This window comes from Diadema antillarum, unplaced genomic scaffold (assembly GCF_040938485.1).
Source record: "Diadema antillarum isolate AM-2024a unplaced genomic scaffold, OU_Dant_1.0 seq00001153_RagTag, whole genome shotgun sequence".
In the NCBI taxonomy this organism is placed as follows: domain Eukaryota; kingdom Metazoa; phylum Echinodermata; class Echinoidea; order Diadematoida; family Diadematidae; genus Diadema; species Diadema antillarum.
The window spans coordinates 480,968-504,461 of record NW_027271964.1 but is presented as its reverse complement, the minus strand read 5'-3'; the positions used below and the strand labels follow the sequence as shown (position 1 = coordinate 504,461).

At 36.9% G+C, this 23,494-nt stretch overlaps 1 protein-coding gene across 1 annotated transcript; it reads left to right on the top strand.

Annotated features, from left to right (window-relative positions):
* Positions 1–12,205: 12,205 nt before the first annotated feature.
* On the top strand, positions 12,206–22,981 carry LOC139744287 (thioredoxin-like). Its single transcript, XM_071654732.1, has 5 exons — positions 12,206–12,361; positions 17,600–17,704; positions 19,283–19,351; positions 21,799–21,864; positions 22,850–22,981. Exons 1-5 carry the CDS (start codon positions 12,206–12,208, stop codon positions 22,910–22,912), a joined length of 459 nt encoding a protein of 152 aa, XP_071510833.1. The 3' UTR covers positions 22,913–22,981.
* Positions 22,982–23,494: the final 513 nt, after the last annotated feature.

Below are 23,494 nucleotides of genomic sequence, written 5' to 3'. Positions count from 1 at the left end.
TCACCGTTATTGTTATTAAAATGGTTCGTTTTGGTATAGCCTCTATGCGAGTAGACTGATCTTAAACGAGGTGGGGTTGGGGTGGCAAAGAGGACGGACATTAACCCATATAACGCACAGAGAGCCACCCGATCTGCCCTCTCTGCCCGAAATCTTCTCTAGTCAAAGTTAAAAAGGTTTTTGATGAGTGATAGTGCGATACTTTTCATGATTAATCCGCCCAAAGAACGAGTCAGCGGCATGTATTGTGTAGTAAATTCACGGTGATGGCATTAATTACAATGGATACATAACGCTACTGGTATGCCAGACCGCTCACAACCATGTAATATGCAAACGACATAAGCAGATGTGGGACTACGCTGCGTGAAAGTGTATAATGTATGATATGGCACTTTAAGGATTAAAAGCATAGCAACCCCCTAGCTCCTAACAATGTAGGCTTAATTATGAGGTCGGAATGGACTCTCTTAGGTACGAATTGATGATGGGGAGCCGTGATCGACTTTAAAGCTTGTTTAATGCACCGTTATTCATTGTAAGTCACCCGTACTATCAATCGAACAATCAAGTGAACGTCCTTGTGAAAAAAAGAAATGTCTATGTCACACAGTATTCTGCTCCCAAATTACGCTCCAAAGTATTTACACACTGGATGTTCTTTTCTCTGGGTCATTAAGCTCAAACTAGCTTTACTCTGCTAAAATTGCAATTGTTTGACTTTGAATAGATGGATACAAACTTGTGGATACTCCTTTTTTATTTTTTCAATTTTACTTTTATCAAATCCATCTGGAAATTCAATTTAATGACAGTGCTTTCAAGAGAGTCCCCTTCTTTCACTCTGACGAAAAATTCTTGGAAACAAGATTCTTGGAAACAGCATTGTATTTTTATCGTAATCTTGATATGTTTAGGGTTTAAATAGAGTGATCTAGCGACGTCACTTAACACAATTGTACTCGTTTTTAATTTCATTTATTCATTTTCATTTTCGACTAAAAATATAAATGTGCAAGGACCCTTTAGTTGAGCTTCCATTTCGGCGTTTTTGTGATCGTTTCAAAATATAAATTGGGAGATTGTGAGGATGTGGCATAAATGGGACTCGTGGTTACTTATGACAATATCATGAAGAAGGTTTTGATAGAATGATTATGTAATAAAGAGATATGAGGAATGCCCCTCTACAGTGCATCCGTGCATTGTTCCTCTTCGGGCGCAGAGTGATAATTTGTGTTGCCATGGCTACTGGCTGGGATGACTAATTTGATTGTGCTGTAGGCAGATTTAGAGATAAAGTAGAAAAGGTAAAGAAAAAAAAACAAACAACATAGATAAGTGATATGTATTTCATGAAAATGGGTTGATAACTCTCGGTTTGTTTGTTTTGGGTTTTTTGTACGTGTAAACGGACAGTCTGATTTAATCGGAGCAGCATTTTCTGTTGTTTCTCAACAACATCCTTTTTGTTAATTTCAGCATTTTGAAGTGTATAACACTCAAGTGATATAACCCAACTTACAATCATTAATTTTAAACCAACTCACATTTTTTTTTTTTTGGGGGGGGGGGGGGGAGGGGGTGTGAGTGTATTACCCCCACCCATATGCCATTCATTTATTCATGATAATTCATAATAAAGTAATGTACAAGCATGCTTCGGCTATGAATTTCGCCCTATCACAGCAAAAGAAAGTGAAAGTGTGGTCACTGCGGTATTTTCTTATGATGATTGGCGTAGATGACTATAATACATAGGGAAATTACTGTATGTTGCACTCTTGTTCCGTGTGAGGTCCTTTGATCAATGAAAAAAGAAAAAAAAGTTTGCAGATGGAGGATTGGCTGTGTGTGTGTGTGTGTGTGTGTGTGTGTGTGTGTGTGTGTGTGTGTGTGCGTGTGTGTGAGGGGTGCTCATTCTTTAGCAAGACGACATTTAGGAAGTGAGGAAAAGAAGCAGTAAGAGGAACGCCTCCACAGCGAACTCTCACATGTCCTAATGGGAACGTAACTCGATTAGACGGTGTGTGAATTTTCCTTTACTCCTTCTCGGTCTGTCTGTCTCTTTCTCTCCTTCCGTATACCTCCATATATTTCCATCTCTTCCTTCCTATATTCCTCTCTCTCATTCATCTCTCGATTTCAGTGTTTGCTGCGTGCCTAATTCGAGAGTCTCGCCTCTGCTTGAGTGTAATATCTGTGTTTGCGTAGCGTTTGGCAAGATACCAGTAAGACGTGCATGTAAAGGTCGCAGGTAAATTACAGGCATAAGATATCATCATACATTGATAAAAACAGGCACTTCAGCTAGTCGATTAATTATTCTGTTTAGTTAAAGAATGCACTGAAAAATTGAAGTCACCAATGCTTTCGATATAATCTATGCTCTATCATTAGCCCTCATTTCATTCTTATTCCTTTGTTTCTTCTCCAAACCTTACGTAGTTTGAACTTCTGCACCTTCAAATCAAAGCATCAGTATGCTCTCTATACTTTTGACAATTATACATAACGGCGACGACGACGATGATGATATAAAAAAATACTGTTATTAATAGTAATAATGATATTACATTAAAAACAAAGTCTTATTCATCCATACAAGCTTCTTCAGTGTTACCTCTTTCAGACGGTCGTGCCATTATCATTACCTTAGCATTACCAGGTTCCAAGTTGATTCTTACACCCATTTTGAGAGTGATATCGTACCCTGGAATTCTTGCCCGAGGAATGAAGGACTTAAAAGTCCTGTTTACCTTTGGGAGCAGTGATTTAAAAAATGTTCATGGTATCACTTTTGATGCATAATATGCATCAAAAGATGCACCTCAAAACGAATAAAAAGTCGCACACACTGATTTTGCCGGAGGACTGAAAATAAGTAAAATGGGTCAACCTAGCCGAACTTGACTTTTTCATATTTTCTGAAAGAGCGGGTCTTCTTTTACATTATGCTAAAATTTGGTATCATAAAACGGGCAGGAAAGTGTGTGTTTTTTTAGCAGTTTATCTCGAACATTTTTTGGTAGAATAGTGTGATTAGGTGTGTCTTTAGACTCCCTTTTTCATTTCTGAAAAACCTTGTCCACACTCTTCACTTTCAACTCTAATAACTTTTGAAAGGATAGTGCTACTGCTTTGAAAGTTGCCATTAATTATGAACAGAATGTGTTAATGAGGCATGGCTAATTTCAGTTTAATTTAATAATCCCTTCATTGTTGTTACTCTGGTGGTTTACTTCCTGTTTTTTGTCCCATTCATCGCACAGCCAGCACGGTTTGGTAAAGATTAAGCGCTTGAATAGACACTGTACTTCAGAGCCTCTTTTCTCAGTTCACACTTTTCCTGAGTTTGTGCTTTCTTTCCAATATTTATATAGGTTAGGAGAGTCCATTTGATTTGAGTTATACATCATTTTAAAGCTTAAAGTCTGCTCTTTCAGAATCTGGTTTCAACTAAAAATTCATGTCCGGCGACTTTTTGTTTGTTTTGAGGTGCAGGGTCACTATGTGTAGGTCAGTTGTATCACAAAACATCCTACTATATACAAATTTTGTAACAAAGCTTAAAATACATAAGGAGACATCACTATATTTCTCATGAAACCATAACTGTAGATACTAGTAGATGGTTTAATCTGGAAACATTTTCATTATAAGTATTGTTCATATTTTGTGTATTCAACAATACTTAACACCGATTAAACTGGTACAAATTTTCACATTGGTTGTTTCTATCCCTAACTCACATTATAGAACTATTTTGAAGCACGAATGCTGGGTTTTTATTTCATTTGCAAATGGTAAATTATGCCTTTAAGCACTTGTCAGTATTTGATCCCGGAACACCCTTAGTCTTGAGTCTGATTCACAACCCCACTGCATGGGACCCCCACTTAAGTAAAATAAAGGAAAACATAATTCTTTTCCTCTCTCTCTCTTTTTAAAGGAAATTGACACTAATATCCTACCGTAGATAAAGATTTATTAAAGAGTTGTCTAAAAAAACAACAACCCAAAGAACTTCCTTCTTAATGTCTACAATTGGTTTAATACCAACTTAAGTCTGGTTTGTGTATCATGTTTGAAAGATCTGATACACCAAGCACTGCCAATTAAGGGTTGCTGGAAAAGATTGGTTTCTCACTAAAACAACAGAAAAGTACAAAATCAGAGAATACAATCAGAAATAATAGCATTACATGACAAACATGAGACCATATTCCTTACTGTTTTTCACCACAGTGAATCCCCAATATTCATGAAGTGTATCACGTTCTTAATTTCAAGCGATCTTAGACGATTAACATCCATGATAAAATCGGCATGAATAATTCATCAAACTTTGGCTTCTATTCTTCCAAAGCTTTTAAAATTGATCGTTATCTTCCAAACACCCCAATTACTGGACTCCTTGTTTGAGTAATGCCTGACTAAGAAGCGGACCGAATTGACGCTGATGATCGAAGACGTCGATTTTATGAGCGGCAATTTTCTTTTAAGAGAACGCCCAATTAAACGCGCATCAAATTAGGAACCATTACGTAATGTCCTGAAAATATAGTACATACACCATTGTACACAGGCAATGGGTTTTGGTCTGATTAAATCGTTGATTGATGTCTCTGAATTCAGGAACCTCTGTTGCAATCGTATACATCTATAAAGGAGTCTATTGCATGGGTAAATTATGTCTTTTACCATAATCAGTGTATTCCAGCTAATGGACAAGTACTTGTTATCCTTGTAAGTTATGCCGAGGTAGGATGAAAATCACAGGAAAATTGGGCAAATTTTACATAATCCGATAATAACGTATTTTTTTTATTGTTGAAGGAAAGATCGAGTTGCTATTATCTTGTACATGTAACATGTTCCTCTGAGATAATCTTTCGTAATAATCATATAAGTACAGCTATCGTAAAATTGTGAAAAGGAGTCGGTGCTTTTTCTTACGAATATCCGACACATAAACTGAAGCCTGCAATGTATACCCTGTCTCCGACAAAGAGAGCCAAGCGAATGGGGAGCGCAAGGGAAGACGGTTTCCTCTGTATAATTCGAAGGGCATTGAATTGCATATTCATTTATGCACTCCGATGGTTTCTGATGGAAATTGAGGTGTCAGTGTCATGGTCTCCGGGAGAAAAATTAGGTCGATGACGATGAACGTTGATGACGTGTTTATAACTTCTTCTTCTTTGTTTCTCCTTCTCCGCTACCGTACTTGAAATTTATACGGCGGTCTCCGGAATTTTCCAATCCTTGTGTAAATTAACTCGATTAATTCATGACAAGAATTTGTCACACAAATCAATCCTCTTGTAATCCTAAAATGGACACCTCTGAATTTCACTGCATATCTCATTTTATAGATGTATTAGATGGAACTTGGTTGTCAATTTAAAACTTTTATATACTATAGACTGGTTATAAATTTTAAATAATATCCCATCGTTGGCACTTTTCGCCGTTCTTGAATGACACTGCTTATGTCGGAGAAAAATAGCATAGATTTGGATGAAGTCATTGACTTTCGCACAAACTAAAAAAAGGAATTTTGAAAACCAAATACCGCACCTGCCAATTTAAGATTCCGTTATTAAGTTAACAATTACGAGATTTTTGGAAATTCTGCAGCCGAAACAAATTCGTTGAAGACGCGTCCGCATGTTAAAAGGATGGTATAGTATTGGTTGAGGTGAGGATTCAGTTTTAACCTTTTGCGAGAAACCACTTTCTTTAAATGTTAAAGAGCATAAACAATGCAAAGAAGAATTCAAAGTTTATTTGATGAAAATTGGTTTTGTGCATGGCCGAGATAGCCAAAAACAAAGTAAAACGAAGCGTTCCTATAAATAAAAGGTGGGATTCACATTTTTATCAGGATTACTTTGTTTAGGATATCTCAGCCATTTCAAAACCAATTTTCATCAAATAAATTTTGAATTCCTCTGAGAAATATATGCTCTTTTGTATTTCATAAGAGGCTTCTCACTATCTCAAAAGTGTTCATAAAAAAAAACAACTTTGGAAACCTAAAGCACCATCTCAACCGAAACTGTACCATCCCTTAAACATATTGCAAATTTTAAAGAGAGAAAACTTATTGTGATCCATTGTTGTCGCTGCATGATCAGGTGATGACTACAGTTTCAATGCATGTCCAGAGTTTGTTTCATTAGTCTTATTTCTAATCTTTTGTCAGGGTAGCCCATTCACCAATAAATAGTGGTTTTCCATGGAGCCCTGAATAATATTGATGAACATATGTACATTAAATAGCAAAACGTATATACAGAAGATGACATACAGTGTAGATACATACCAGCATACTGCAGTACATTGCACAGTAACATAAAAAAGTACATGCCACAGCAAGAGTTCACCAGAATGCCGAAATAACAATTAAAACGCTATTATACAGGAATGATAAGCTAGCCCAGAATGAATTTCGTGTGTTACTTACAAATGACAACTTTGCTTAAACAATCTCTTAAATGAATATATGGAAGAAGCTGATCTAATTGAATGATCTAGCCTGTTCCATTCAAGTACAGAGGATACGATTGGGCTGCACTTGTGACAATCAGAACGAAATCTTGGCACACGTAGATTTCCACTGTCTATTATTAGCCTTGTATGATGTTCATGCACATCACTAAGCTTAACTAAGTGCACCCGAAGGTATGCAGGTGCTAAGTTATGGACGCATTTCTATATCATCATAACGCGACTGAACTCAAAACGTTTGTCTAGTGTCATCCATTTAAGACTTTTGAATAAATCAGCCGACAGTGTGTCATATGTTTTGTCCAAAATTATTCGTGCTGCCCTCTTTTGAATTTTTTCTAGCTTAGTTGTATGGGATTGACATCTAGCCCCCAGCCACATCTGTTCCCGTTTCATTTCGAGTATATCTTATCATCGCGTGGAAATTAATGAGGCACAAATGCCTTGTTTTACTCTGACGCCACGTGTGTCTGTTCATGTTATGTCACAATCCGGTATTTCTAAAGCTCTTTATAATAAGTAGAGGAAAAACAAACAATCAAACAAACAAACAAAGCACAACAAAACACATAAAAACTGAAACAAAAACGCGCGACAACGTGACTATGGTTGCCATAGTCTGTCTGCTTTTATTTTTGTTTCGACAAATTGATTATTGCTGCATTGTCTTCCCTCGAGCAGAGGAATTCTTGGTTGCCATAACAACAACCAAAAAAGTCCTTGTTCATCCCGTTGTTATCGCAAGTTTTTGCCTTGCTACGACACGGAGTGGAGCGTAAAAGGTGATAATGGTATGAGCAAAAGGTCGCGTCTTCAAAGAAAGAAACACCTCTGGACAAGACATGAGCAGTGGCAGAGATCGCTCTAATTGTGCTTTTAAAGGTCATTGCAGAATTCCTTTACCGGTTAGTGCTATGTGTGCAAATCCATGAACAAATGACCCCTAACCCTAAACCCTTCAACCCCTCCCCCCACGTGAACATCAATGAGGAAGAAATACCTTGTTTTACATGTTTTACTTTGAGGCGTTCGTTTTAGACTTGTGTCTTTTCATGTTATGTTACATTGAAAAGATACAACAACAACACAAAACACTGAAACACACCAAACATATGAGCAAGCAGCAACATCAAATTAAATTAATCTAGTGAAGCGCATTTGCGAAATGAAAGTAAAAGACTTGATCGTAAACTTTTTGGTTGAGTTAAAATGAAAACATCTACAATGACTTTTCCAACGAGTAAGACCTTCGTCATGTAAGGCTAGATTTTTAATGATGACCTTGAATTCTCTTATTTTTCTCGCATACACGCGGGGACGGAACATGATTAGATTTGAAGGATAAGTAAAGGAGCAGAGTGCGGGAATGCATTAGGTCTATGGACTAGTATTAATATTCATTTCGAAAGGTTTGATCTTTCAGATCTGATGATATCTTCACGGTAATTTGTGTGATGAAACAGTTCAATTACTACTTGCATTCCTTCAGGTTTGATATCCCAAATAAAATTTCTGCACTCTATACATTGCTATATGGCAAATCACAAAACAAGCGCACATTTATCGCTCCGAGTATGAAAATAATATCTAGACTGCAGAATGAAGACGGTATGTAGAATTGGATCATGCTAACTGGTCTCCACTGAGCTGATGTCTCGCATAGCATGGGCTTCCATTACATGTCTGAAAAAAAAGGCTTCGGCGATGTGCAAATACACAGATGTAGCTGAACCTTGCTGTAGCATGCGAATTTACTTAACGCAAAGTAACAGGATTACGTGTCTAAGGCAAGTATGTCGTCTAGAGAAACAGTATTAGCAGCGACAATAATGTAATAAGTAGGCAAATGAAAAGAAGAAGGAGGGGGAAAACACAGAAGCGAAGGTAGGGTATATAGTGTAAGTACTGTTTCAGTAGAACAACATTAGCATGATTAGTGGCTGACGTAGTAGGAATAGGATGTGAAAAAAAATGACCACACGTGTGTATTACATATAAATATATAGATATATTTCTGTCTCTCTCTCTGTCTATCTCGTTGTGTGCAATACGTATATGTATCGCACACAGAGAGATAGAGATAGATAGATAGATAGATAGATAGATAGATAGAGAGAGAGAAATATATTCATATATTTATATGTAATATACATGTGCAGTCATTTTTTTTTCACATCCTCTTCCTACTACGTCAGCTACTAATCAAGCTAATGTTTTCTTCTATTGAAAACTACCTTGAGGGTAAAAGGAAGAGGTGCTTGAAGGGATGGTATAGTTTCGGTTGAGATGAAGCTTCAGTTTTCCAACTTTTTTATTTTTGTGAGGTAATGAGAAAACTCTTGTGGAGCATCAAAGAGCATACAATTCTAAGAGGAATTCAAAGTTTATTAGACGAAAATTGATTTTGAAATGGGACCCACCTTTTATCAGGACCACTTCGTTTTTATTTGTTTTTATTATATCTCAGCCATTTCAAAACCAATTTTCGTCAAATAAACTTTGAATTCCTCTAAGAAATTTGTGCACTTTAATGTTTCATAAGTGGTGTCTAATTATCTTGCAAAAGTTAAAAACTGAATCCTCCATCTCAACCAAAACTATACCATCCCTTTCATGGGGAAGAAGAGCGGAAGAAAAAGAGGGGAGTTAATACATATATATATATATATATATATATATATATATATATATATAGAGAGAGAGAGAGAGAGAGAGAGAGAGAGAGAGAGAGGGAGAGAGGAGAGAGGGAGAAAGAATACAATTATTAAATGCAATATTGAATAGGGCGTCACTTAGCTGTCCTCCGTAATCCAGCCAAAGAGGGTTGTAACGTTATTAAGTCCAGAACTAAGTCAGCGTGATGCCATGGAAGCAAGGTGTTGTCACTGTAAGTTTCCCGCCAGGATACAGTACACCTGTCCAGTAAGATGTTAAACACATAATACAGGCAAAGAGAGAGAGAGAGAGAGAGAGAGAGAGAGAGAGAGAGAGAGAGCGCCGTACATACATAGCGACAGAAACGATATTTTATAACGGGGAAGATATATATATATGCCTATGTATTTATGTATATGTATGTATATATGTATATACAGTATATAAATGTAATGTTCGTAAAGACGCATTTTGAAAGAGAGAGAAAGAGGGAGGGACAGAGATATGGGAAGATAGAGAGAGAGAGAAAAGGTATTTTTGGAGAAAGTCTGTAAATATTATGCAGACACAAGCATAGCACATTTATAGCGACGGAACAATTACTCGTGGATGCAGATTACAACCAGAAGCGAAGACGGTTATTTGCCAATTTAATTTGATTGGCGACGATTCTACAGTGAAACAATCGACAATGTAGGATGACTTAACGCCTGAAAGCGGTGAGGGAATTATGTAAATCAGTCTTGAATAGTAGCAGGCGGTAGGTACGTAGAGGCCAAAAACTCTATTTGCCAGAAGCTTAATGCAGTTATGGTAGAGCAGCTAACCACCACACTCGTGTGTATGTGTTTATTCACATCTACCATAGATGTCGTAGCGCACTAATATGACAACCACCATTTCAGCCTTTTTGTTTTTATTAGAACTAAAACAAAGATTTTTTTAATGGAAAACTCAAATGCCAGTTCGTGTTAAAGGATTAAGAAGAAGAAGAAGAAGAAAAAAAAAGATACAGTTCATAACCCGACAAACTTTCATTAATCGTCTCTATTGATTAAATTAGGCATCCGAAGAAACTTCCTACGAAATTAACACTGATATCTCCTGTACACACACACACACACACACACACACACACACACACACATATATATATATATATATATATATATATATATATATATATATATATAAAGGAAATAAAGGAAATGGTGTAGGTCAGGTAGGATTAACGTCACTTGACAAGTAGTATCTTTAAATTCTTGAACTTTTCACCCATCAACAAATCAGTCGATATGATACAGTCATCGAAGTCACAAGACTGTGATGTTAGTTTGGCAAAATTCTCTCTTATGGGTACAAAGAGAATACTACAAGTAAGATTTTTTTTTAATGAAATAATCGTGATAATGATAATAATGATGATGATAATATCAAATCATCATTATCATTAACATCATCATCATTATCACATTTCATTAACCAATGGTGACTACATTAGTCATATTATAGCAGAACTGCTCTACTCTATTTATCAAGGGTCCTTCCCTTTCCGAGCTTTGCAAGTTACCAGAATATAAACGTCTGCGAACAGGGACATTATGGGGAGGGGGGGGGGGGTGAGGGGGTGGGGAGGGGGAGCCTTGGTAAAGGGTGTACACGCTGAACAATAGTCAAACCCAGAACTTTCAGTTTTAAAATGCCTTGTCCACCAAACCTCGTTTCTCCCAGCGAGGGAGGAAAAATTGGATCGACGTCTCTTCGATGATGGAATGATGGAAACTTCCATCGAATGACAATAAATTCTCATTACTTGCTCAGATTTGCCCAAACTTGAATGACTTATAGTTTCTTCTGCCTTACTCAGTAACTGCTTCTCTTCGGTCTCGATTTTTCATTATGAACCTGAAATGCAGAAGAAAATAAAATCTTTGGGCGTTTACTTCAAGATGCTGTTATGAAGCCTGGAGTGCCGATGTATCGTGGCTCCTTGAAAATTGTCCTTTAATGGAACAAACCCCTCATTTTATCGTCCAAGTGTGAGTGATGAATTCTTTAACAGTCCTTTAACTGTCTGTAGAGGTGCTGGATTCTGTCAAAGCTATCCTTTATTTCAGCTCAGGAGCTCTTGGCTATGGATTTTAAATCTTATTTCGACCTCCCATAATGGGTGTTATTGCTCCAACACAAACATTTCTCCATGGAGAATCTGAGTTTATATTTACTGACAAATGAAAACCGACATGTATCATTTATTGTCCTTTCAACTGAGATGTCTGTTCTCTGCCCCCTTCTCTCGCCCTGTTTTTTCCCTATGTTTTCTCTAGCTCTAACCCCTTGTTCTCTCAAAGAATCTCTTCTCTCTCCCATCCTTCTTTTCAATACATTTGTCTATTTCAAAGCATATTATTTCTCTCCGTATATACGTTTTATATTTACCCCTTGTGTATGGAATCTTTATGTTCTCTCTCTCTGTTCCCCTCTGTATTTTGCAGTCACATGTTTCTCCACACCCATATTTTGAATAGAGACATTCTATCAAAGAACATGAAAATGTTAGTCTTGTGTGTCTGTTCCTATCAATGGAAAAAGAAATGCAGTGTATCATGTAAAAATTTCTCACTGATTCAACAATAAGCGACTTGGGCATCAGAAGAATGGGTTGGTTTGAACATGTTAAATGAAGCCGTTCGTCTCTTGTTGGTCTCATGTGATATTCTAAATTGCAGTGTGCGGTATTTCTCCCGCCATTAGCGTCCAGACGACGTCAATTCAAATATGTCAGCACTCCCCAAAGACGGAACACGATCCAGAACCGGCATAATGGAATGTGTGAATAGGGGACGTATTGCTTTCCAAAAGGGATCGATCACTATTACGTCTGCATTGACTTAAAGAGAAAAGATGTAAAACTGTACATCCCGCTTCAGCTTGAGGAAGGGATAATACATTGCATTGTGTACACGGCTTCTGTTCAATTGTCTTGCATTCGTTGTGCGCTGATTGCGTCTTGCGTCTTGGTGGATCGCCAAGAATGCCCACATCGTCGAACTGCTGCGCGGGATCTCTGACGAAAGCGGAGCAGTTGCCGTGGCTACCACCAGGTGATGCGTCCAATCAGCTGCTCTGCGGACGCTCTCCCAGCGGTGAATTCTCTGTGGTCAAAAATCGAGGCGAAATCCGGGGCAGCGTAACGATCACAAACAAGGATGGTCGAAAACAGACCGCACGAAGGAAGGCCTTGCCATCCGAGAGAAGCGCTCGTCATCAATATTCCTATGCATGCTCCTTTAATTAACACGCATATATTTTGGTGTTATCTCTCATGTTAGCGGATGTGAGGTCTGTGTGACATTTGATGATTATGACCACGATTATTAAATCCCCGACTAAAACAAAACAAGGCAGACAGCATAATGCTGTGAAAAAAAAACCGAGAGAAGAAGATATATTGCATGCTATTATATTAACATCGTCAAAATGGGGGCACAACACCTTACGTGCACCACGACAAAAATCAAATTTCACGGTCTACCGAATAGTTTCTGTTCATGCAAATTAATACAATAATAATTATACAGGTATTTGTCAACTGTGATCACGTATTGTTACAGCGGTGAATGCAAAATAAATGTCAAAGCGTGGCGACTTGATTGCTTTTGTGTTCGCATTCGCATTCCGGTAGCCTGCCCACTGTCGAATGTCGCTGTGTGTATAAGTTTTACTGTAAGTCTCGATCCTATCCGTTTATTCATGTGTATTGTCGGCCGGTCGTCGGTGCTGATGGCATTCAACTAAATTGACGCATAAGTTTAGTGTGTTCATTATGCCTCACAAGTTGCGCGTCTATCCTGCATGAAAAAAAAAAATCGGGGGAAAATTTGGCGCGAAACTTATCCGGTACACGTGACGAGAATCTATCATTGCTCGCTCATTCTCCTCTCGTCGGGAGAAATCCGCCGTCGTTGCTTCCCAGAAGGGGTTATATTCAGAGCTCACTGTCTCCTCAGCTGGCTCAGAGCGAGAGACATAGAAAGATAGGTAGATAGAGAGGGAGAGAGAGAGAGAGAGAGAGAGAGAGAGAGAGGGAGGGGGAGGGGGACAAAGAAGCAAATTAAAAAAAACCCTCGGCTCAACTAATGATATGATTTTGCTTTTCTGCAACGTCGTCGGAGTTGTCTGACTCTACACCGACTTGTTGACGTGAAATGGGTAATAGCAATCAATACATCACCCCGGTGGCCGGTGAAATACTGTATCTGCGATGGATGGCGAAGAGAAGATATTTACAGGGAATTACACTGAAATAATTGTCAAGTGTAGGCTGATGAGTTTAGACATTATCCCCATATTTCTTCCATACTTCCATGTTTGCTTGATTGACCATGGAAATATCACACACTCCTCCTTGAGCTGACCTAGTATACATTTCCCTTCATTACACACATATGTTTGAAACATTAACAAGACTAGCAACAAAAAACAAACAAACCAACAAATCAGCCAACAAACAAACAAACAAACGGACAACAGGACAACAACCCTCCCCTCCAAAAAAAAAGGAATCCGAGGATTTCATCATAGTTATGAAGATCATGCGAAAAAAAGAAAAAGGCAAAAAAATAAAAAATAAACAGCAGCTTCTGCCAAAGTGCACAGAGTTCATTCATTCTTTCAGTCGTACATTCATTTCATACATTTTTCATTTCCACTAATGTCATTCATTTCATTTCCAACATATATGAAGATGCAATAACATATTTGTATGCACATACTAGTAAAAGAGTTACACGAAATCAAAACAACATTGTAATCAAAGAAAATACTGCGAACTGGGGTATCACAATAGACGATGACCTATATGAAACAGAAATACAATGATTTGATAAGATAAGAAATCAGGTATTCCAGTGGAATCGAAGGACAAAGGAACATACAAAATCTGATGTTACAATTGTCGCTAGAAATGATGGCTACCTTGAATTGAAGGTATAGGCAGCCTGGATAATAGAAAACACCTAAAAATCCGATGAAGATTCAACGTCTTCAATGGGTGATACTTCAGTCTAAAAATACCAATGCTTTCTGCAGTTGATATTGTAAATGTGTTCCCAATGGCGTATCTTTATTTCATCTTCCAGTACTTCATTGTACTTTAAAGGGGCCTCATTAGGCATGTGAGGTAAAATTAGGTTTAGCTGCACGTTTGTAACAGTCGCACAGAATAGTCGATTACCATCCGGGCACCGTATGAATTCTAATTCCTGCTCTGTTTATTCAGCGGACGCTGCCTCCTATTGACACGAAGCTAAAACTTACAAAATTATAGTTTCCTCAAACGTGGGCCATTTCATTTTTTACCTTCGTTTTGAGGGGAATCAATTTGAGCTACAATCAGCCAATTTTCAATTGACGGCCTTCCTCTTATGCGTAAATGCGATACTCCAAACTGATCCGTATCGTACAGCGTCATAACCATGATTTACAAGCCGGGTAGATTGTCAGCCACGCGGTAAATCTTCCTTACGCCGTATCTAATAGCCACCTCGGAAATATTGAGGTTCTATACAGATTTAACGCGTTGTTGAATTGACGAGTCGCTATAACACAAGCTGTGCATCCTAGCGTGAGATAATGGCGGTGCGACGTAACTTCTATCGCTTCGACAAGATGTTCAAGAAAAATGAGAGCTCTATGTCGTGTTGGCGAACTGAACAGTGCCCATTTTTTTCTCTGTCCTCTCTCGTATTCTATCTCCCGCATTTCTGATACTTCAGTTGTCTGTCGTTTGCAAATTGCATATTAAATTTTGATTGCGTTTGGTCGGTATTGCTATATAATCGACAGTTGTCGTTTTTGCATGGTATACGACAAAGACAATGTTGTGTAATGTAAGGTGTTGATTTAGTGCGTCACATGGGCACTGCTAATTTTCTATGCTCATCATGGTATTCCAACCCTGCGATGACTACGATTGATGTTTTTGCGTCTAAACGGTTTGCAAATTATCCTGAGTTTGCGTATACTTTAGTGCATTGAATGCATCACGATGTTAATCTTATGTTGTGTGTGTGTGGGGGGGGGGGGAGGGGGTATGTTAAAGGGAGGGATGTGAAGGGGTTTCGTTATTTTTATGTTCTACATCTTATAGTTAGTGGCCACATACATGCCGACAGACGGCATACTGAGGGTTTACTGAGGGTTGGACTGATCAAAGTTCCATCTTGCTGAAGCAAAGTCTTGATTATGTATATTTATATACATAATATATATATATATATATATATATATATATATATATATATATATATAAATATATATAAATATATAAATATATATATATATACATACAGATATATATAAATATATATATATATATACATACATACATATATATATAAATATATATATATATATATATATATATATATATATATATATATATATATATATTTCTCACGTCATTTGTATACATATTTGAAAGAAAGAATGAAATTAAAACGAATTGATGATAGACTAGCTTTAATATTCAAACAGATTACCGGAGTATAGATTAAACTGGTCAAGAGCTGAAGTATTAACTGTCGCCCATCATCATCTTTTGTCATCAAATATTCGCCATCTTTAGTAGATTAATGAATAATCGGAAGGTCAATAACTAATGACCTGGATGGAATCCAACCAGTACCTTTAAATGGTTTCATATCACATGCATAACTTAAAGGAATGGTATACAGTATTGGTGGAGATGAGAATTGGGCTTTTAACGTTTTGCGAGATACCAAGAAAACACTTTTGAAATAGCACAGAGCATACCATTTTAAGAGGAATTCAAAGTTTATCAACGATGAAGATTGGGTTTGGAATGACTGAAACATCCAAAAACAAAGTAAAACAAAACGATATTAATAAAGTGTGGGTCCCACGCTTTATAAGAATCGCTCTTTTTGGGATATCGGCCATTTCAAAACCAATTTTCATCAAATAAACGTTGAATTCCTCATAGAATTGCATGCTCTTTCATATTTCATATGAGGTTTCTCATTATCTCACCAAAAAATGTTAGAAACCAGAAATTAGGTCTCAACCAAAACTGTACGATCCCTTTAAAGGAATGCTCTTGCGATCCTCTTTCACATGCTTTATCTGTGCAGCCCAATAGGAAAAAAAAATGTTTGAAATGATTGTTAAATACACTGCTTGCATAAGCTCTTTATATCATTTTATTTGTCCTTCTATGATAATTGATCCTTGTTTTGTTCCTATCCCTACATGTCTGTTCAATGTACAGTAAAAGAAGAAGCACTAATTGTACCTTACAGGTGAAACTACTGCTTTGACGCATGTGTTAAAATAATGATACCATTCTTCTTCTTCACTCTGCAATTTACTTTAAGATGCTGAAAAAATAATGGCGTCATTTAGGCCTAGGGCTATATATGAAGAGTTTTATCGTAAAACGAGCTAAATCCATTTCTTTTAAGCTGAGATATTTGTGACTAAAGGGCCCCTGTAATCCAAATGCATGTTGATTTGTGTCGGTTTATGATGTGATGTGCTAAATCCAGTTTTTGTTAAGCTGAAATATTTGTGATTAAAGGGCCCCTGTAATCCAAATGCATGTTGATTTGTGTTGGTTTATGAAATCCTCAACATCACTTTTGCGTTGAAAAGAATATCTAGAAACATTCCATGTTTTTAACGATTTTTTTCTTCTATTTTTCTTCAGATTACTTGGGAACGCCCACAAAATATCCTTCCAAACCAATATTCCTCAGATGACCTCATCTGTCAATCATTGCTAAAGTACTGAAATGTTTAACCAAAGACATTGGAATGCACCTTCCCCTCGACTCAGCATAACTTGCATGTTTCTGTGATATTAATGTGACTACCAAAAGACATGGCGAGCTAAAGCTGCTAAAAAAAGAAAATAAAAAGAACATGCAGAATATTTTAATCATAACTTCTAGAATTTTCCTTGTTATGTCACAAGTAAGGTATTACTAGTCAAGAAAGGCTTAATTTTGCTCCATCGGATGGTGGACTATAACTTGAAATGTTTGAAAATATACACAGTATACTTATATCAACTTCGTGTGAGTTTTTGTGTGTGTGTGTGTTTGTGTTTGTGTGTGGACGTTGTGCGTGCATGTATGGATGTATGTCTTTGCTTACATACATGTACATAATATACTTCAATTAAGAGGTTTACTCACACACACACACACACACACACACACACACGATGTATTATTACCGCATACTGTATAATATACTTTATGTTCTTTCTTCATTAGATATGAACAACACTCGTTTTCAGATACTATTCAGGCATGAAAGTAAATAAGGTAGTGCTTTATTGTTTGCTCTCTCTCTCTCTCTCTCTCTCTCTCTCTCTCTCTCTATCTATCTATCTATCTTTCAGCATGATCTTGATAACGCCCTCTCGGATGCAGGAGACAAACTTGTCGTGGTGTACTTCAGCGCAAAATGGTGCGGACCATGCCGAGCCATCACACCAGCTTTTGACGTAAGCAAACTCTTGGCCAATCAGCGTCCTCTTCCTTTGTTTGTAGGTCTCTCTGAATTATAACTAACAATTCAACAAAATATAATGATCAAAGAGGGCAAATATACAACGACCAGGCTGTTTCTTAAAGCTTGTTATCAGTAAAAACTGCCACATTTCTGATGACAAATTTTCTCTTAGCCAATCAGATGTAAGGATTTCAGTAGCTTATAACAACTATCGTAACATGTAATTGATAACAAATTTTATGAAACGGGGCCCAGGTGTGATAGTAAATGTCATTGGTAGTATTAATGAAACAGGATTGAGAAGATTTGAAGACTGTTTTTCTCCCATGTCCACTCCATGATGGTTATTTGTGTTTTCTGAATCGAAGGAAATTTCGCTAGGAGAAAATAAGCTCCGGTGAGAAAAAGAAGCAGGTGCAATCATTGTATGTCTGCATTATAGATAAAGGGTGTGGCATGATAAGTGTTCTTAAGTCCTCTTTTAGTATTAAGATGATGTAATCCCATGCTTAAATAGAAGACTTTTTGTTTAAATCCCAGTTACCTGCCGGTATCAAATTTGAGGTGTGCTGCAGCATCCGTATGTTTCAAAGACAAAAGTATATGATCTATGAAATTGATATCATAATTATTATAACCTCAACCGTGATTTGCTAACCAAGACTTGTGTTTTAAGAATAATGACCTCTTTATTCATGACATGCAAAAACTTTTCCCCCATATTTTTACCAGTTCCGAAAGTAACTTCACTTCTATGACTTAACATGTGTGTCAAAGAATGAGTAAAAAAAAAAATCGCACTATTTTCTTAAAACTTGCATTTCCAACTGCAAATTGCAATGTTTTGATGTGCTTGTTTTTATCACCATATTTCCTAGAGGTTAACTAGCGTTTATGGGAGACTCGTGTAACTTATTTGCGTGGGAGGATGTTAACCCTACTGGAAAGAACACAGTGTGTTCACATACTGTAGTCGACTATGTGAAAACACTCGATCTTAACAGTGTGAAGATTATTTCACACTGTGATGTGGTTTTCACAGAGGGTTCACATAGTTATGCTGTGTTTCACACTGTGGATTGATGACTCACATTGTGTTCACCCTGTTAAAACGCTCGAATTGAACAATTTCGAATTTAACAATTCCGTATTTTCTTACTCGGAAATTATATGTATTGATTTTTTATTGATTGATCACCGGTAATATTTGATATTTTATGTGTGATATGGGTTGCAATAATGTAAACTCTAATATTGTTGTTTTGTACCCCCATGTACGTGTCTAAACCTGCCATTCGTTTTGAATGAAACGGTGGACCTGGTTCTTTTGTGTACATGTTATTCTCACACTTTCTTGAACTTGAATAAAGTCATGATTAAACAGTGCAGAGATTTCACACTGTGTTCACACTTAATTTCTCACACTGTGGGACACTGTGTTCTTTCCAGCAGGTTCGTTAGTTATCAAATCATGTGAAGGCTCGTATGAGGATTTAAAGACAGTGTCACCCTTTTTGTAAGATTTTACGTCGTTTATCAGTGTTCCTTTCTTCCTTACTTAATTCTGCAGAAGATGTCCAAAGATTCCGAGATAACGTCGCAAGTTGTTTTTGTCAAGATTGATGTGGATGATTGTTGTGTAAGTAGTTATAAGCCTTTCAAGTTACACATACATACACGCATGCATACATACATACATGCAGGCATTTGTATGAGTCTTGGATATGATAATGTTTATAATGATTATATGATAAGTGTTTGGATGTTTGTGTGTGCTTAATATGTATTCGTACATGTGTATATTATAAACAAGCTTGCTTTCAAATAGGTCCCGTCATACTTCTCTTTGTACAACTCGAACCGAGATTTCGACCAGTTATTATAACTACTGTGTATACCATGTATGTACAGTGTATATTGTTTTTGTTTGTTTTGTACAATATTGACAAAGAACAAGAACTTGTGGTATTACTTTCGATGTAATATTGATATATACGAGAAGTATGAAATAAATTGAAATTGAAATTGAAGTTGAAATTGATTTTGATTTTGATTTCATTTTGTATAAAGCCCCAGTATACATATTCCCATGCCGACATACTTCCAAACATTTCATGGATGAAGGTGACACTTTCCAACGTTTCAGCATGCAAGAAACTCTGGAAAATGACCTCGTATCAACAGTCACCTAAATATTTGTTCATACTTTTAAACAAAACATGATCCTTCTCGATGTAAATCAAGGTTAGGTAAACTTTGATTCTATTTGTGCATGAGTGTGTGTGTGTTTTTCTTCAATTTCCTACCACTCTGTACTCGTCGAGGATGAGTAAGTATAAGAAATGAGAAAAAAATCCACAGACCAATACAAGTCACGCAGATAATAGTACGAGTAGTAGCAGGGTTTGAATACGATGACGTGGCCAATTGATTGCAGTGCTGGTTGCCATATGTTTAATATTCTCAAGATGACATCGATATTCCGCCATGTGAAGGTCTCTCGTGTGATATAATAATAATAATAATAATAATAATGATAATAATAATAATAATAATAATAATAATAATAATAATAATAATGATAATACAGGGTACTTATAATGCGCCAATTCCACATAACTAACGTGCTCAAGGCGCAGTAGAAAAAGTGAGTTATGAAGTAAAAAAATTATTACACAAACATGCACATGAAAATGAATGACACAATAATGATGATGAAAAAAAGAAGTCATGATATACAATTCTACTGGAAAACGGTAACAAACAAATGAGTCTTGAGGGCAACTTTAAAGGAGTCAACATTCGAAATGTAACGGATAGCTTGAGGCAACTGATTCCACAGGTAAGGTCCAGCATGTTCAAGTGACCGATCCCCCCCATGATTTCTTCGTTTTTGGAACAACAAGCAATCTACAATCGAATGACCTTTAACATCTGGGAGGATTATAAAATGTCAGCAAATTAACATTTTACTCTGGGACAGATAAATTATATAGTGTGCAACTTTTAGATTCAAGCGCTATGCGATAACTTTGCTCCTTTGACTTTGTTTTATATACATTATAATGTATAAAACGTAGAAATGAAATCCATCCATCCATTCATCCATCCATCCATCCATCCATCCATCCATTCATCAATCAATCAATCAACCAATCAATCAATCAATCAATCAACCAATCAATCAATCAATCATTCATTCATTCAATCAATCAATCAATAATGCATTAATCATACTGAATACGTACACCATGAATGCAAGCGGTGCACCGATTTTGATGTATGATAATGTAATCATTACCATCATCATTTGCTGGGGCTTCGAGGAAGCAGACTACGTAAACTGGTGATGACGCCATTCGAATGTGGTCAGTGATGGTAATTAGTGCAAAGAATATTGCTAAAAATGATACTAAAGGGAAATGCATAAATAAAGAATACAAAGTTGTATGCGGAACTACGCATTCATACCGAACGATAACAGGTTTGTGATAGAGATTTTTATGTCCCTTTGAGTTACAACATTGAAGTCGTTTCCTAGGAGATATGACAATTTCCCACAGAATCAAGAGGCGACAGACCTAGTTCCAACGTAAACGATGGGGTTGAGATAGATATACATATTATATAGGCCCTACATACATCGGGTGGACGTCACGAGACCGACACCCACGACTAATACAGCCAAAGAGCCATACAGCCCATGAGTTTGACAGTAAGCAAACAAGGCCCACGAGACCGACACATTAAGCCCCGTGTTGTATCTGTCGAACTCGTGGGATGTTTTTACCTATAGTATCAAACTCATGGGCCTGTATTTGCCTAGTGTCAAAATCATGGGCTGTATGACTCATGGACCTTATTTTTTCCAATGTCGAACTCATGGGCTGTATGACTCGTGGGTGTTGCTCTCGTGGGATGACCCCCATAAGTCAAGGCTCGACATTAACTTTTTCCTTTTGGTGGCCCGACATCTACTTCTGGTGGCCAAATCGTTGTGGTCCCGGGCCACCGGGCCACCGCTAATGTCAAGTCTTGCATATAATATGATTTATATTTTTTTCTTTCTTTCTAATCCCTTGGCAGGATTTGGCCGAGGACTGTGAAATCAGCTGTATGCCTACATTCCAGTTCTTCAGGGCCCAGAACAAGGTGGTTATTTTAGAGTTTCACTGTAAATTAGCAAACTCGGCTGCTCGGGGAGTTTGATACAGTCCATTATACATTTTTCAAATAAAACAAAACGAAACAAATCAAAACAAATCAAGCTATCAAGGGAATGAATATACTTGCCTCCGTTGTTGGGTATTACATGCTAAAATTCCAATACAATTTTCCATGTGTAAGCAATCATCATGCGATGTTTTTCTTATCATGTAACATCATGCAAGGGTACAAAAGGATACTTCTGAATTCAGAACGTCGTCGGTTTTTTTTTCTCATTTACCGTGCATGCACATGGGGGAAATATCAAATCTATGTGCTGAATGCAACTTTGATCCAATGAAATTAAATGTATATCCTGGTATGAAATGTATATCCACGTATAGATGACTGTGTATCAAAGGGCATAGTATTTCATTTTGTGTATTATATAACTTCTTTACTATTGTGTCTTCGTTCTAGAAAAATTATGATTAATAAGACAATGTATAATTCCATGCTTCACCTATAAAATACAAGGAAGAAAAAAATGGTAAACGAATGACACGAGCATATATTTTTTTTTTCTATTTCAAAACGTCATATTAGCTGCGAATTCTTTAGTCTGATTTTAGTCTTTCGGTTTTTACAGCGCTATAGGCCTAACAAGACTTTCCTATGCTTTCCAATGTTGTCTATGCCAAGATTTATGTTGTCATATCAGTCAAATTAATCAGATGTGATGAATGACTATAAATAAGCTCATTAAAAAAATCATACTTTTTCATAGGAAAAACTTCTCTGAAGAACACAAAGTAACCACCAACCATCACACTTATTCGAGAGACTTTCCTTGTCATCATTAACAGTGCAAACATGTTGTGATTATTGTTGTGATACATTGCTATGTTCGTCGTAGGTCATTGTGAAGGAAAGTAACTCGTTTGTCACATTTGCTGTCTTTATCACTATTTTTTCTCTCTCATTCCGACAGGTGGACGAATTTTCCGGAGGAAACAAAGCAAAGTTGCTAGAATTAGTGAAAAAACTAAAGTGAGATATCCGTCGCCGATATTTTTCAGACGGTTTCGGCTCATGCAGTAAAAATGAAAATGAAAATAAGATATAGAGAGTCAACTTAGGCTGTGATATTTTGTGATATTCGAAGATGTACAAAGCTCAATTCTCAATGACACACGATTTGAAAAAATACAATTTGGTGATGCCTGTTCGGATATATTGGTATTTCTGGCATCATCGAGAACTAGGAAGTAATTATACCTTATTTTGGATACTTCTCATGTACGCCTTGTTCGCTTGTCGCCAAATATTGAGTTGCAAGGTCAGTGGTGGTGCTAAGAAGTCGACGGTGACGTTTAAGACATTAATAAATATATAAATCAACCTTTCAGTCAGCCAATACATGCACATATACATACACAGAAACATACATATTATACATGTATACATCACTCATGATATCATTCATTCATACCTATATGATACAAACATACATTCGTAGTATGTACGTGACTAGACACACACACGCACACACGCACACACACGCACGCACACAAACACACACACACACACACACACACACGCAAACGCAATGGCAGATGCATTTATCACAATACAT